Here is a 15,134-nt window from a genome sequence, read left to right on the forward strand (position 1 = left end):
TTCCCACATATTTTATAGCCTAAAACCTCTGTGGAAAGCCGGTCAGCGAGTTGCTAACATGTAAACAAATGGCGGTTCCAGTTAACAGCGGAAGTCGCGCCCATAAATCACGTAAAGCCTCATGGGGGCTAGGAATAAGGTGGATATAAAAGAGCTACTTGCATCTCCTGAACTGCAGGTTGCAGGGCATCAGATGTTTTGTGAATCAACCAGTTGGTGAGTTTTCTTTATATCTGAACTGGGCGGACTGTGAGGGAAGCTAACTCAAAGATTAAAATGTTGGTCCAGTACTCAGTCAGTGCAGAGAAGGCTACACTGGCATTCTCTTCCATTTTAACTCAAACAATTAACTGCTTTGGATTTTTCTTTTCTTTTCATCAAACGTATGGCTTCCATCTGGATGGATTCAGAACATTTTTCTTCTGCAAAATATCCAAGCCTGTTTGGACAAAACCTGAATGTTTTAATCAAACCTTTGGCAGTGAAAGGAGCCTCATCACATTAAAACCTGTAGGAGGATCAAAGAGGAGGAACAAGTGTGTGTGTGACAAATTGTATCTCTTTTTAAAGCAATCTCTTGGTGCTGAGAGCATGGAGATTGAGTTGTGTGTGGAGGAAAACATACAAAGCATTTGTTTCCCTCCTGCACACCTGGCTGAGTGTATTTTAGGATTTATAGAGCAGATAAAAAGATGGAGATTAAAGCAGAGGTGATGTTTTATTTATAATTTTTTTTTCTAGCAGCTGAGCTGAGTGTGTGTTGGAGTGTCATTACTCTAAGTGGCAGCTTTCTCTCCCACACAGAGCCAACTTCATCGCACAGACAGGGTTTTAAATAGCCCTTTTAGGAATGCACATATTATGTTTCTATCACTTTAGAGGGCACTGCAGGAGCTGAGATTAATTTCATGCAGCCCCAAAAATTCTAAGAGTAATCTTACATGATTGGTTGTGTTAAATGGGAAAATTAGCAAACATACAGTATAAAACTTTGAAGATTCTAGTTTTCTGCTATGTATTTAGACAGCAGCTTTCCAACAGCCCTGATATCTCTCTTATGTGTTTGGTAGGATAGTTCCTTTTTTGAGTCAGTATCCTTTCTGTAACCATTTAAGATAAGATTCGTATTCTGAAACAACTCCAATTTAAATCTAGGAGTTTGAGCAAGCTATTTATATATTTTAATTACACTTCAATTTGGCCAATGTTACATCTGTTTTACTTCAAGCAATTCAATTTCGTTGTCATGCTAACACCATTACATGTATTCAGCCACCGGCCTGCCATATCATCTTGAAACATCAGTTCAAGGCAATCACTCATCATCCATCATGTCTATACAGTGGTAGAATCTTTTGGTTCATACAGTTAGTGTAGCCCCAGAAAGCAGCAAAGGTTTAGCAATGTTCAACATCATCATTCCAATTCAGATCAGGAATTCTTTAGTGATCAAAAAAGGAAATAATGAGACTGTTTTTTACAACAGGCTCACAATGTACTCTCAAATAAATATATTGTTGCGATTAACTTATTACTAGGGGTTTCCAGGTGAACCATTTAGACCAATTCTGAATAGCAGTTAACTGGAGTTACTGTTAGCTTGGCTTACGATGTTACCTTCAGCTAACTTGATTCCAAGAAGCTGTTAGCCTCAGTAGTAGTGAGACTCAGTAGCTGTTAGCTTGAGTGGCTGTTAGCTTCAGTAGCTGATAGCTTGACTTGAGGTAGCTGTTAGCTTCAGTAGCTGATAGCTTGACTCAAGGTAGCTGTTAGCTCAGTTATTGTTAGATTGACTCTTAGCAGCTGTTAGCTTCACTAGCTGTTAGCTTTAGTAGCTGTTGTCTTGACTGGGTGATTGATGGGCAGGCTTCTAGCCTCTGTAGCTGTCATATTCAGTAGTTATTAGCTTTATTCTGAGAATATGCTTGCTTCAGTCACCGGTAGCTTCATTTTGACTCCAAGTAGCTATTGCTTCAGTAACAGTTAGCCTGATTAAGTCATATTGATACGCCTAAGTCCAGTCTTTACTCTGACATTTACCTTCAAAAGAAAAATTTACTTTAATTGTTAATGGCAAAATAATTAAGTTGGTAAATTAAATTAGATATTGTTGCCTTAGTTTTCTTTCCAAGCAAGTGTTGCATAAGAAGATAACCAGAAAAGCTGGTTGTTAAATTGTGCATCCAAGTTCATAACTTTTGAAGTAATGTTAAGAATACCCAGGACTACAATATTTTTGTTTGATCATTAATAGGCAGAGAATTTGAAATATTTCTCACATTTAGCAGAAGGTTATATATAAATAAATAGCAGCAAAGACACAGACTGTTGATGCCATATCTTGTTTATTTAAAAATAACTAAATTAATTCTTTTCCAACTTCTTTCATCTTTGTTTACTTCAGGGTGTGGAGGTTACCGTCAATGCCAGCAGCCTGGATGACATAGATCCCTCAGCCATTGGTCAGCGGCTAACTAACGGGACAGCAGTGGTGGCAAGCCCAGTTCTGAACCGCCTGAAAACCAGAGATGAAGAGCACGGAGATGTGGTACATAAACATGAACAACATAAAATCAAGTCAGAATTTATTTTAGTCTGGACATTTTTAATAAAATAAAGTTTTTTTTTTTTAAATTATTCCTTTAGCTTTTATTTTTATTCACTTGATATTGTACACCTTTTCATAAATTTGAGTTATCAAGAAATTAAAATATAAACCTTCTACTTTAAATGTAAGAATAAATGTCAGGGTTTTATATGATAAAACCCTGACATTTGACAGATGTGATTGTTATTATTATTATTATTATTATTATTATTATTATTATTATTATTATTATTATTATTATTATCTGATGAGTCTAGAATAGTTCTTGTGAATCCCAGTAAAGCTGCTGTTGAAAAGAGGTGAGAATCAAGGTCATTATCATATATCATAAAATATATGATATTTTATTTTATCATATAAAATAAAAATGTCAGAATGTTGTTGAGCAACAACATTTTGATGTTGTTGCTCAACATCAGAATGAGAGCAACGTTGATTTGCTTTTTTGATTACATGACTAGCTGACAAATATGTATCTGTGCATCATTCCTGTTGCAGGGCACGGTGTACCAGAAGACTAATGCAGAGGTGGAGATGAAGAAAATCAATAGAGAGGAGTTTTGGGAACAAGCCAAGGTACACACTGAACCTAATACAAGAAGAGGAGGAGAAAAATGCAAAAGGAAAATGACAGGAAAAGAGTTTAGTCTTGTTTTTATTTTCATGTGATACCTATTATTTATTGTAATAACAGGATTATTTAAAAAATGAGAATGTTTCTCATAGTTTTTCATTTCAAAACATATTTTAGGCATGAGATAAGACCTGAAGCCTGTAGGGGTTTCATAATGTGAATTTAGGATTTTTTTTTTCTCTTTGTTTTTGTCGACTGCGTGTCAGTTTTTTTCTTACCAGATGAGTCACATCTGTAATGACTGATATGGAAACCTGGAGATACCATTTTTATTTTCTTCCTTCAATAATCTATTTGATATTTTTTATTATTGTCTTTGGGTTCATTTTTCTGTCCAATAAGTTTTGAATTAGCTAACAAAAACTGCTTCTTTCCAAGTTTGTTGACCTGAACTCAGCTAAAGCATCTAAAACCTGATCGTCATTTATTTATTTAATTATTTATTGCCTTGGCTTCAAGAGTTGCTATTTTTTTTTACTTAGTTGTGCTTTCTTGCAAAATGACAATAAAAGAAATTCTGAATTCTGTAACAAAACAATTCATCTGTAGGTGCTAGGCTAAGCCAAGGTGCCACGTGTAGCTAACAGAATAGCATACACATGCCAAGCAGTAATTTGTAAATGTATATTCACTGCTCTTTGTTAAGCTGCTTTCTGGCATAGTTTGATAAGAGTTAGATAAAGTAGTCTGTAAGAAAAAAAATGTTGTTACCTGTAACTGCTAAGCTAAGCTAACAAGTTAAAAATAGCTAACTATTGCTAACAGTTGAATTTAACATTTCTGTTAAAATGTCAATGTAGGTGTTATGATAAGGCTAAAAACATTAATAAACAGCTAAAAGTACTATAAATCATAAAACATGGTCAAATTAAAATCCTTTGTAAAATAAATTAAACCTTATGCTGGCTTTTCAGATGTGATTTTTTTATTGTTATTATTATTACCTGATGAGTCTAGAATAGTTCTTGTGAATCCCAGTAAAGCTGGTGTTGAAAAGAGGTGAGAATCAAAGTCATTGGTTGGCGAACCTCCGGCTGTTTTACTGGTGGCAAGTTTAGATGAAATACAAAATGACAATATGTATCATGAAGCCGCCGGTTGTTCAACAAATGTACCCTTCAAATGAAAGAGAGAGTTTAAAGTTGAACATAAAAATGTATTCAGAAGAAAAATCTTTGTTAATCAAAAAGGAGGTGATTAGTTTTTATGTTTCTTAGATTTAATATTTTTATTGTGGATGCAGAGAAAAAGTAAAGAACAAGTTACTGCACTTTAAGTGAAGCTTTTTGCCCAAGCTGTTGGAAAAACATTGTTTTCAATGATTGTACAAGTAATATAATGCCAAATAGATCAAATTTCATATCATAGAGTAGTTAATGTTTGTTATGATTAGCAATGCTTTGGTTGACTGGCTACGTGCTGGTATCATCTCCACTTGGTGAGATTTAGGGTAGAAATAACTTTAAATGTTTTTCATCAGGGGTTTCTGAATGGTAGGTCAACAGAACATTTTCTTTTCCAGCAGCCAGTGCATACAGTGGTAAAGTAGCTGACTAAACATGCTGGAGCTCAGCTTGGGTTCCTAGGTTACAGGTGGAGCTCAGCTGGGGTTATAAGGTTAGGGGCAGTCCATGTTGATTTGTGTTGTTGCATTCAGAAGGTTTTTGAAACTGCACATTTTCCAGACACCATATATTATTAACTTATTGCCAAAGAACAGCGTGGTGGTTTTTTAAAGCTCTTGGTCTGTTTTTAGAAGCAGTAGAGACCTAAGTGAAAATACAAACATGCAAAATGGGAATTTTGCATAATAGGTTCACTTTAAGAAAGGTTTTCTTTTTCTCTATTGTGTAGTTTATTTGTCTTTGGTTTGGTTTGGATTAGCAAACAGCTTCTCTTTTTTAAGACTTAGAAAATAAAGCTAAAGTTTTCCATGTGGCTGAGTCATTGTGGCGTAGAATAAACCATAATTTATTAATGACAGGGAAGCTGAGTTTTCCATCTTGCATAATATTAGGCTTACTGGTTAGGTTTAGACAAGAGGTCTCTCAGTGAGGAGTTAGTAAACAGAATTTCAAATATTTTCTAACTATTTTGGTTAGGATGACATAAACTATGTTATAAATTATATAAAATAAAGTAATCCTAAAAAATACTGCTTTCCAAATACGACTTTCATTCTTCTTTATTTGCTTAATTTTACACAGATTTCTTAGGCTTAGCTGCCAGGTTTGGTGGTAAATTTAAAGTTTAAATGGTCTTCCTTCAATTATAAGCATCACATCTCTGAGTTTATCACAACATTGGGCTTTTGAAAGTAAATTTGTTCTGATATCAGTTATTATTGGAAACTGGTGGCAAACTTGGTGCCAGCTCTTTCTGCTTCCACCTGCTGAATCCCAAAAAACAAGAAACAGAACGTTACCGCAGGAACTAGTCCAAAAACTCTGTGATGATGACGCAAAAACTATTTAAATCCTGGTCACTCTGCTCTCCAGCGTGAAGAGGAGATGAGGAAGGAGGAGGAGCGAAAGAAGGCAGTGGAGGAGCGGCAGCGCTTCGAGGAGGAGCGGATGGAGCTGGAGAGGAAGGAGCAGGAGAACAGAGAGAGGAGGTACCGTGAGAGAGAGAGGCAGATCGAGGAGCACAGGTGGGCATCCAACTAGCATCCTCTCCACATTTCAGAAACAAATCTGCTTCAGGGAATAATGTTTTCAATGAATTTGTAAGAAATATAGCAATATAAATAAAACATTCAAGATTCCTAAATCATCATAAATAAAAATTTGAAAACATAGGTCCTATTATCAGCTTCAAAACAATGACACACAAACTGTTTCTGCTACGTCTTTAAAAATTACCTTTTAAAGAATAAAATTCATTCAGGTGGTAGTGCAAAATTAAAATGTTTAGTTTTTAACTTTTGATTTTCTTTTTGTTTATATGTCTTGTGCAGATTTGGTGGTGTAGAAAAGACCTAATCTTTACACTATTATTAAATGCATTCATTTTTATTTGTATTTATTTTATCTGAACAGGAAGAAGATGCAGGAGGAAGAGGAGGCCAGAGAGAGGCTGCGGAACCAGACCACCATAGTGAGTCCTGTCATATAAGTTTATTATCATCACTTACGGTTGCATCAGTTATTGGCTTTGTTATCTTTTGATACTACCTTGTCCAAGTTATGCATTTAGAAAATCAAAAACGACTTATTGAACCAGAGAATAAAAGACAAATAGTTACATGTTTCAGACTCTGATCTACAACTGAAATTAGTCATCCAATATGGAGACTAATTAGGAACACAATGTTTGTTTGAAACATTTGTGAAAGTTTATTTGAAAAGAGAAATATATGTGTTGAAAATGGAGGGGAGTTTGTCATAAACTTGAGAGTAAATTTGTATAAAACTAAATAAAATCATCTTTCTGAGTGTAAGTTCTGAAGGGTTTTGACTCCTTTTAGAATTAAATAAAACAATTAGTTAATTTTAATGAACATTATTTCTTTAAAAACTTTGACTTAAATAACCGCAGATCAGTGTTTTAACTTTAAGTTCAATTTCTTGGGTTAAAGCCTAATAGGCCATAATTAAGCTTTAAAATGATTCTCTTGGTTTTTATTTTCCTCCAGTCGACTCTCTCACTAAAAAGCATTATTTGGGATCTACTGACCTCTACTGGTAATAGTATGTATTTGTTCCTGTCTTTATTTCACATTTGATGAAAAAGACGCATGTCTTCTTTTGTTTTTTCCAGGCGTCTGAACCGAGCATCGAGGACCTGAACCTGGACAAGAAGGAGTCTGAGGTAGAGGTCAGTTTGATGAAAAACCTGAGCTCACAAATTGCAGCAGCAAATCCATTCAAAGGAGGGAAGATGAAATCTCACAGCATTAAAAGAAACTGAGCTGAATAATCTTCACTGCTGTAGTTTAAAGCTCTTGGATTTCTTTAAAACATTAGCAGGCAGTTAGTCCAAAGAAACATTACCTGGTGGGTTTGTTTTACTGCTCACTTGTGGTTATTCTCTGCATTTTAACTTTTCCAGGAGGCGAAGGCCATCATCGCCCAGCGATCTGGGAACCCTAGAGAGTTTTTCAAGCAGAAGGAGAGAGCAATGACCATCAGCGTGGACACCTCACCCGTCTCCATCCACAGGACCGGTAAACATTTTATTGTCCCTCATTTCATTAAATGTCACCTATTATGCAATCTTGAAAAGGTTATGTGTCAAACTTTTGAGAAACAGAGAAAATGTTGAGGGTTTTTTTGGCTGTGAGCCAAAAATCATAAAAATAAACTCGACCAAGGCCATAGTTCAAGAAATCAAAGAAACAAAAACCCAAATATTTCACTCTGTGTATTTTTTAAATTGAAATACTGAAATAAATAAAGTTCACGGTGATATTCTAATTTACAGGAATGTGCCCGTACAAAACTTCTATACAGCTCCTTTCCTTTGACGTAAAGTCTTCGTTACACTGAAGTGTAAACAGCTTGACGGACGGAATCAACAACATGAAACAATCCCTTTGATCTCATCGACAACCTGCTTGATCAGATCTAAATATATGAATTTCAGTTAGTTAGTTAGACAAACATTTTTGCAGTGCAGGGCAGCATAAACTATGCGTATACTATCTAATATCCACACATCCACACACACAGAAGCTGTCAAACTTTCCTGCTTTGCCTGTCTGTCGTCGTCGTGTTTATGCCGTACATTACACTAATCGCTTTTCTTTCTGTCTTTTTCTCCTTTTTTCTATCCTTTTTCTTTTTTGTGTCCATCTTTACTTCTGTCTAATTTGAATCTCTCAACTCTGGGTTTTCTCCTTGTTGGGCTTGGACAAACCTTTTACCTCCTGACTTCCTCTTCCTCTTCTCCTTCCTGTCTGCCATCTTTTTGTCTTGTCACACCTGGTCCGTCGCTTCATGTCCGCATTTTCTTGTTTGTGTCCTCATGTTGGACTGTGTGTGTGTGGCCACTGTGTGTTGCCCTGACCACCAGGCCGCTTGGACAGCCCGTTCTTGAAGCAGCAGCACAGTCCCAGCAGCCCCAGTACAGCCACCCCTCCCCAGGGCGTGTCGCCCCTCCGCACCCCGCCACATGCACGCAAGCAGCCCTCTGCTGCAGCCGGTAGGTACAGCAGGAGCCAGAAAAAGGAAATAAAAAGACTGTTGTCCTCAGTCTCCTTTATCCTAGCACTAAGGACAAAATGAGATAAAAACAGGAGGTAATTATAGCACCTTCTTGTTTCCAAGACACAAATCAATAAAAGCTTGGAAATATTTTAAATTGCAAATGAAACCCAAATATGTATCAATTTGAGCTTTTCCAGATGTTTACCTACCAGGGAGAGAATCATTTAGACCAGGAGTGTCCAAAGTGTGGCGCAGGGCCATTTGCAGCCTCTAGACTGATATGGTGCAGCACCCCCGTAGCACAGGCGGTTGATTTAGATGAAGACATTTTATTTTTAACTATTGCAAAATTATTACTTAATTACAATGGAAACTGTTGGGTACAAAACAAAGTATTAATTCTTTAATTAATCACGCTGTTTTATTCTCTTTAAATTTCTTGTTGGGAAAAATAAAAAAAACACATCAATCAGGTGAATTTTACTAGAAACCACACATTGGTGTGACTAAATCCAGTGTTTGTGGAAACTTTTAAACTGTAAGCTGTTATAGATATTAACTGCTAATAAAAGTTTTTCAAGGTCACGCTTGTATCTTTGTGTAAGTATTACTACAATTATCTGTTGGAATAATTTGAAAAAAATGAAACATCAAAGTGCAAAACAATTATAAGGAATCTTCAAAATGATTACATCAGTTATGAAAAGATATTCTGAAATATTAGGAATTTGGATTATCTCACATTTGGGCTAGCATAATACCATCCCTTATGCTTTTAATGTAGACCAATCACAGTGCCCAAAAGAATGCATTGTGGCAAGCGGCCAATCAGTCTCATGCATCATTGATAAGAAAATATTTAAATGTTTTTTTTATTGTTGGCAATGTATTTGCAAAGTTATAGGAGAAGCAGGTTGATCAATCTGTCCAGCGGTTTTGAATTTTTCTAGACTTGGTAAGGTGCAATTGTCTGATGTTTTTCCACACAAAATAAGTTTTGGGTTTTTTTTTAAAGAATGAAATCATTTGTCATTGCTGAAAAGTGACAATTTTTCCTTTCGGAGCAAATATAAAAAATCATTAGAAAGCTTTGGATCTGATATTATTTATGCGTCTATTTCCTTGAAATATAAAATCTGACTTTTATTTGACTAATTTAAATACTGCATGCTTACTTCAGTGGTAAGCAGAAAGAAATTTTTTTTTTTTTTTTTTGTGCCGCCCAAAAGATGTTTTTTCAGTCCACAGGACAAAATGTTTTTGGACACCACTGACTTAGTTTCAAAATTATATCCTGCAAAAATGAACAAATCTTAAATCTGATGCACCAACAATAGGATATTTTACAGGCAAGGAGGTTGAGATTAGAAACAAAAAGAGAATCCTGTAGATCTGGCTCCTCTCAATCCACATCAGAAGGAGCCAGTTGAGGTAGCTCAGGCATCTGGTTTGGTTACCTCTTGGACTATGAGTGAGTCGGTAAGCTCCCACTGACTGGAGACTCAGAGGAAAACTATGAAATGTTTCCTTGGAACACCTTCTGCTCTTTCCTTCTGGAATGAAATTATTTATGATCAAATTATCTAATTATTTGGTCAGAAAACAACTTGACTGAATTAAATTGGTTCTAACCTCTTAGCTATAATGTCTTCAGTGGAAACTAAGTCGTCCTTTGGAGCTGTAAATCCTTTATTTATAGATTTTTGTGATTCAGTGGATGTCGTCATCATGCTTTCGATGTGGTCCAGTCTGATGTTAAACTAGTCTATAAATGTTTCTGTTTGATGGTGGTTCTGGTTTGATTTTGAAGAATAATTGCAATGTTTTATTCACTTTCTGATTTTTTTTTGTTTGTTTCTTTGTTTTAATCTTGCGCACCTGATTATGGACTCTGTCACCTTTCTGCTAACACATCCTCTAAAACCCATTCCTGCTGCTGCCTTTTACCCTGACCTGTGAGTTTTTTTATTTTAAATCATGTTGTCAGTCATCTGCAGCTTGTTGACAGTGGAACTTGTGGGTTTCCTTGGAGGTTCGTGTAATTTTTGTGTGAATGCCAACATAAAGACCCTATGGTGATTGTTTTTTGTCATCTTTCAACTTATGACTACAGAGTTTCTGTTGAGCACTTTCCACATTTAACATTACAACAAATGTACAACAATAATGTAGTTAATGAAATGGCAGATAATTTACCAGGTCAGAATGTGAAATGAAGAAAAAATTAAGAAGAACATCCTAATTACTTGTAAATAAGGCATGGTTGGATTTGGTTTAGCATAAACTTATTTGATTAGCTCAAGATCTTACTTTTTAATCTAATTAGATTTATCCTATTATTTCTGAACATGTTCTGCCATTTTATTGTATTCCTTCATCAGCGGTTCATTGTGTTGGTGAACTCTTGTTAGCAGGTACTAGAGTGCATTGGACATCAATGAATGATGAAACATCTGAGAAACATCTTGGTTTTAATGTGTGATAGCTGATACTGTGATGATGTTGGTGTCAGGGTTCCTACACATCATAATAAAAAAACTGATACCACCTACTTTTTTTCATTTTTCATATTGAAAGCTTGACTAATGATTCAAAAATTGTAGTAAAGTTTATTTTTTTATTTTAGAAACACTCTTAGAATTTGGAAATTTGAGCGTGGAAAAGTCTAATGTGTATGGGGAATGTGTAGGAACACTGAAATTCAATTAAAACTGTATGGTGGTGAAATTAATTCCTGTCAATGATTTGTAGGATTATTTACATTGTGTTTTTAATAGTGATTAACTTAAAATCAACTGGACTTCTTTGTTCATGAAGATGATTCACCTCACATCCAAAACTTTTCATCAGTTCTGCACATGGGTTGAAGTTGTTAAGTTTATAGTTTATTTCAAGAATAAATACACTAATGGAGTTGTTAAGATCAATAATGGAAGTGAAAGTCATGTAATTACTGGTTCTATGGTGTGTTCTGTTCCATGTTTGTGCAGTTGTCACTTGGCAATCCAGAAATGTCTCCTATAGTATGTGAGTTGTTTTGGTCACGTGTTGGAACTGTCAGTGTTAGGTTAAGTGTAAGTGACAAACGTAGACTGCAGTGTAGGTGTTCAAAAGACGGAACTTTGATAATCCAGACATGTTACCTAGCAACATGTAAGTTGCTTTGGTCATGTGTTTCAAGCTGTAGATGACAAGTCCAGGCTGCAGTGTCGGTATTAGAAAAATTTAACCTGAGGCAACCTCTTTTTTTATTGAAATCTTGATAGTTTTTCATTACCCTCTTGAACCACCAGTCTTGTTCAAACCTGGTGAATTATTTTGCATGAGAGGTGAAACATCTTCAAGAATCAATAGAGGAAATCTAGTTGCTTTCAATCTTGAATGCTTTGAGTCTTGAATCTTATGGATTTTTTGCAATATTATAAAGCAACAAAAGCTAAAATCTTTTTCCTAATAAGGAATAAAAAAGCACCATAGATGTTTGCCCTAACTTGGGGGCACTTTATTATCAAGGAGGAATCACATAAGGTTCCTCTGCGAATGAGGAGCCAATCTTTTATCATGCTTCATCATGTTTAATTCAGCTCAGAAATGCTTCATTTGAATATGTTTATCAGAACTTGACTTCTCAATGGGAAACTGCATGGAAACAAAGTGGTCTGTGAATTATGTGTATCTGTTTTTGTCTGTTTTTTTGTTTTTTTTTGCAGATGACAATGATGATGAAGTGAGCATAGAGCGCAACATGGCCGCCATTTCGCCCATTCCTAAAATAGTCACTACGCCAATCAAAGAGGACTTTAACAGGGAGGAGGAAGACCACAGAGAAGATGAGTGGGGTACAAAGAAACATCTTTATTCTGAAATGACACATAGATTTACTCCTAGCCAAAGATGGTTTAGCCAGTGAAACGTCTGTCCTGTTTGGAGCTCAATTATTCAGATGGAGTCCCATTAGGAAAACTATTTAAAGAATGGAAATGACACAGAAAGCTTGACTGTACCTGGCTAGACTGTTTTTCCACAGCAGCAATGAAGACATTATTATTTTTAAACTTTTTTATGCATTCTTTCATGTGTACAATTTATCTATCAAAATGTGAACATCTACCCAATGTGGTTTCTTCTACTTTACAGTTTCCTGTCAGCTCATCCTGAAGTACACAGCAGATTAGGGATCTCTTTAACCTGCAAGATTTCAACGCAAAACTCACTTAAATGTATAAGAATTTGCATGTATGACAACCAGAAAATACTCCTACTGTCAACTGAATTTTTATTTGTTTTTGTTCGACCTTTGGATGCCCTTTTTTTGTTTGAAGCTAAACTTAAAACAAGAAGAGCTGCTACCAGTGCCTCAGCAGGTTATGTAAGATTTCATCAACTTTAAATATTATATTTTAGAACTAAGAGGATTTACAGAACTGATATGAAATCATAAAACACTTAGAAAAACACAAACATATTACAAGATTTTCCAAAATTAAAGGAAAATCTGGTTCTGTCATGGCTTCATACTGAGAGCTTTCACCAAATCCAAACTAGACTGACAACAGGAAGCTTAGTCCAAGTTTGCTATGTAGACTATCTTTGTAGCAGAAGATCACTCCATTCTTTTTCTGTTTTTCAATAAGTGGCCATACATCCATTCAGCACATTAAATATGTATTTTTTCCTGAGAAAATAATCAGATTTCTGTTTATGTACATGTAGCATGGGAGACTTCACAGGTTGTGGTTACAGATCACCCATATATGATTCCATATAACTGAAATTTTCTATTAGTATTTTTTTTATATAGATAGATTTATGAATGAAGGAAGAGCACAGTCCAGTTCTACTTTGTCATGCACATTATGCTAGCGTTGTACTCCAAACACAATTTTGTTGCCTTTTTTTTTGATAATGACAATAAACTTTGAATCTGAATCTGAATCTGAATAAAGGTTTTTGTGTTCAAAAAGTGATCCTTAAAATTACTTATCCACTTTGAAAACCAAGGGAAAGGCTGATTCAGACTTATTTTATGTTTGATACATTCAATATTTTCTGGGTCTAATATGTACTATTTACATGGTGTAACTGTAATTAATAAAAAATAAATAAAAACAGTTGAGGAAAAGAATATTTTGTCTAGTAATAATTATGATTTTATTTCCTCCAGATTCGGTGCCAAAGGAGGAACAGAAACGGCCCGTCCAGGAGTCGACGTCCACCAAGCCTGTGCAGAGCGTCGCGCCGCAGGCCCGTGAACCCTCCGGTGTTTCTGCATGGGACTCCGGGACAGACAACCTGGTTGACCTGTGGGACAGCAGCTCTGCCCCCACTGTCAACCCCATCCCCTCCACCCATTCATCCAATCTAGTTGACCTGATGGGAGACGGTGACGTTCTCCATGACGACGTCCCACCCAGCATTGCTGCCGGTAGCGGCAGACCTCAGCCCCTTCTCAGCTTTGACGAGATGATGGATGGGAGTTTCTGCTCGGGCACCAGCGCCGAAGACGACCCCACCAGTCTGGTAGATGTGACGGGGTCCGACCAGATGACCCTCAGCTACCAGCATGCGCTGCAGCACGCTTCTGGGGAGGGGCGGGATTCGGATGATGGGCAGCTGCTGATGACCAATGGGGAGACGCTGCTGAAAGAGGGAACTCAGGTCAGATGGCTTCAAGCTCCTGATGATTGTCTACAATTTTTGTCATTATTATGCTTTGTCATCTATTTTTCCTTCCTCTCGTTTGTTTTTTTAGGCAAGTGAGGGCTATTTCAGCCAATCACAGGAGGAAGAATTTGGCCAATCAGAGGAGTCATCAGCTAAGCCAGCGCCTGTGTTTTATAACAAGCCTCCAGGTTTGGCCAGTCTTTTATCTTAATGCTTCTGTTTGAAAAGAGATGCATTGTGGTGAAAGCATGCATTTTGTTATGATTAACTATGTTATGGATGGATGGATGGATGGGTGGACACTTTATCAAACAAGCATCTGCAGAAGCTGCCACTTGTTTTTTATGTTTCCAAGGTTCTCCAGCTGTTTCTTGGCTTATCTTATACCCCATTTGTCCTTTCTTGTTTCTATCTCAATCTCAGCTACATGTCTGTCAGAAGTTTGTCTTCTGCAGAGAATAAAACCAGCTTCTGTTCTTGTGTCCACTCAGAGATTGACATCACGTGCTGGGACACGGATCCTGTGGTTGACGAGGACGATGACTAACCTGCTGCTCTGACATCACAGTTGTACCCGGAGGAAGTAGGAACCGAGCTTCATGAAGAAACAGATTTCTTTCTTTTCTAAAAAAGAGCAAACAAACAAAAAAAAAGTAATAACAAAAGGTCTTGCATTAAAACTCTTTCAATATAATCTTTTAGAGGAAACAGTAGCCACCAATTGAGTTGAAAAGGCTCAGATCTGATCTGTTTTCTGTGTTTATTTATTTTGATTTTTTTTTTCTATGCAGATGTTTTAGCCTGGATTGAGGGGTTTTGTTTGTGGACATGATTATTTCACGTAGGGCACTACTGCATTAGAGACAATGAAGCTGAGTGTGCGGCCGGCGGCCCTCGCTCTTAGTTTGTAGTGCTTTAATAACACCTAAAAAAAAATTAAAATTCCAGCGCATCAAAACAGCTGCCATGTTTATCTTCACTCTCCTCTTTTCTCGTTCCTTCATACCTGAACATATTCACCTCCGCAGCTCTGTTAATCATGTATTTAGACATCACCTTCATGGAGGAAAAGTTATTTATT

General features: G+C 36.4%; 1 protein-coding gene across 5 annotated transcripts in view; it reads left to right on the forward strand.

Annotated features, from left to right (window-relative positions):
* The window catches only part of dbn1 (drebrin 1), a 151,766-nt gene extending 137,060 nt beyond the window's left edge, over positions 1-14,706 (forward strand). The window contains exons 5-15 of one of the 5 annotated variants that reach the window (XM_015058067.1): positions 2,405-2,548; positions 3,107-3,184; positions 5,741-5,892; positions 6,281-6,338; positions 7,002-7,052; positions 7,293-7,407; positions 8,256-8,384; positions 12,100-12,228; positions 13,554-14,047; positions 14,142-14,241; positions 14,545-14,706. In XM_015058067.1, the coding sequence (XP_014913553.1) occupies positions 2,405-2,548; positions 3,107-3,184; positions 5,741-5,892; positions 6,281-6,338; positions 7,002-7,052; positions 7,293-7,407; positions 8,256-8,384; positions 12,100-12,228; positions 13,554-14,047; positions 14,142-14,241; positions 14,545-14,600 (1,506 nt within the window). In that variant the 3' untranslated portion in view covers positions 14,601-14,706. Of the gene's footprint in view, positions 1-2,404; positions 2,549-3,106; positions 3,185-5,740; positions 5,893-6,280; positions 6,339-7,001; positions 7,059-7,292; positions 7,408-8,255; positions 8,385-12,099; positions 12,229-13,553; positions 14,048-14,141; positions 14,242-14,544 lie in introns of all 5 variants that reach the window. The other 4 variants (XM_015058066.1, XM_015058068.1, XM_015058071.1 and 1 more) reach the window with 4 other exon arrangements.
* The last annotated feature ends 428 nt before the right edge of the window (positions 14,707-15,134 follow it).

Source organism: Poecilia latipinna, unplaced genomic scaffold (assembly GCF_001443285.1).
Source record: "Poecilia latipinna isolate Pla-1442-1.1 unplaced genomic scaffold, P_latipinna-1.0 Scaffold1514, whole genome shotgun sequence".
Taxonomy (NCBI): Eukaryota; Metazoa; Chordata; class Actinopteri; order Cyprinodontiformes; family Poeciliidae; genus Poecilia; species Poecilia latipinna.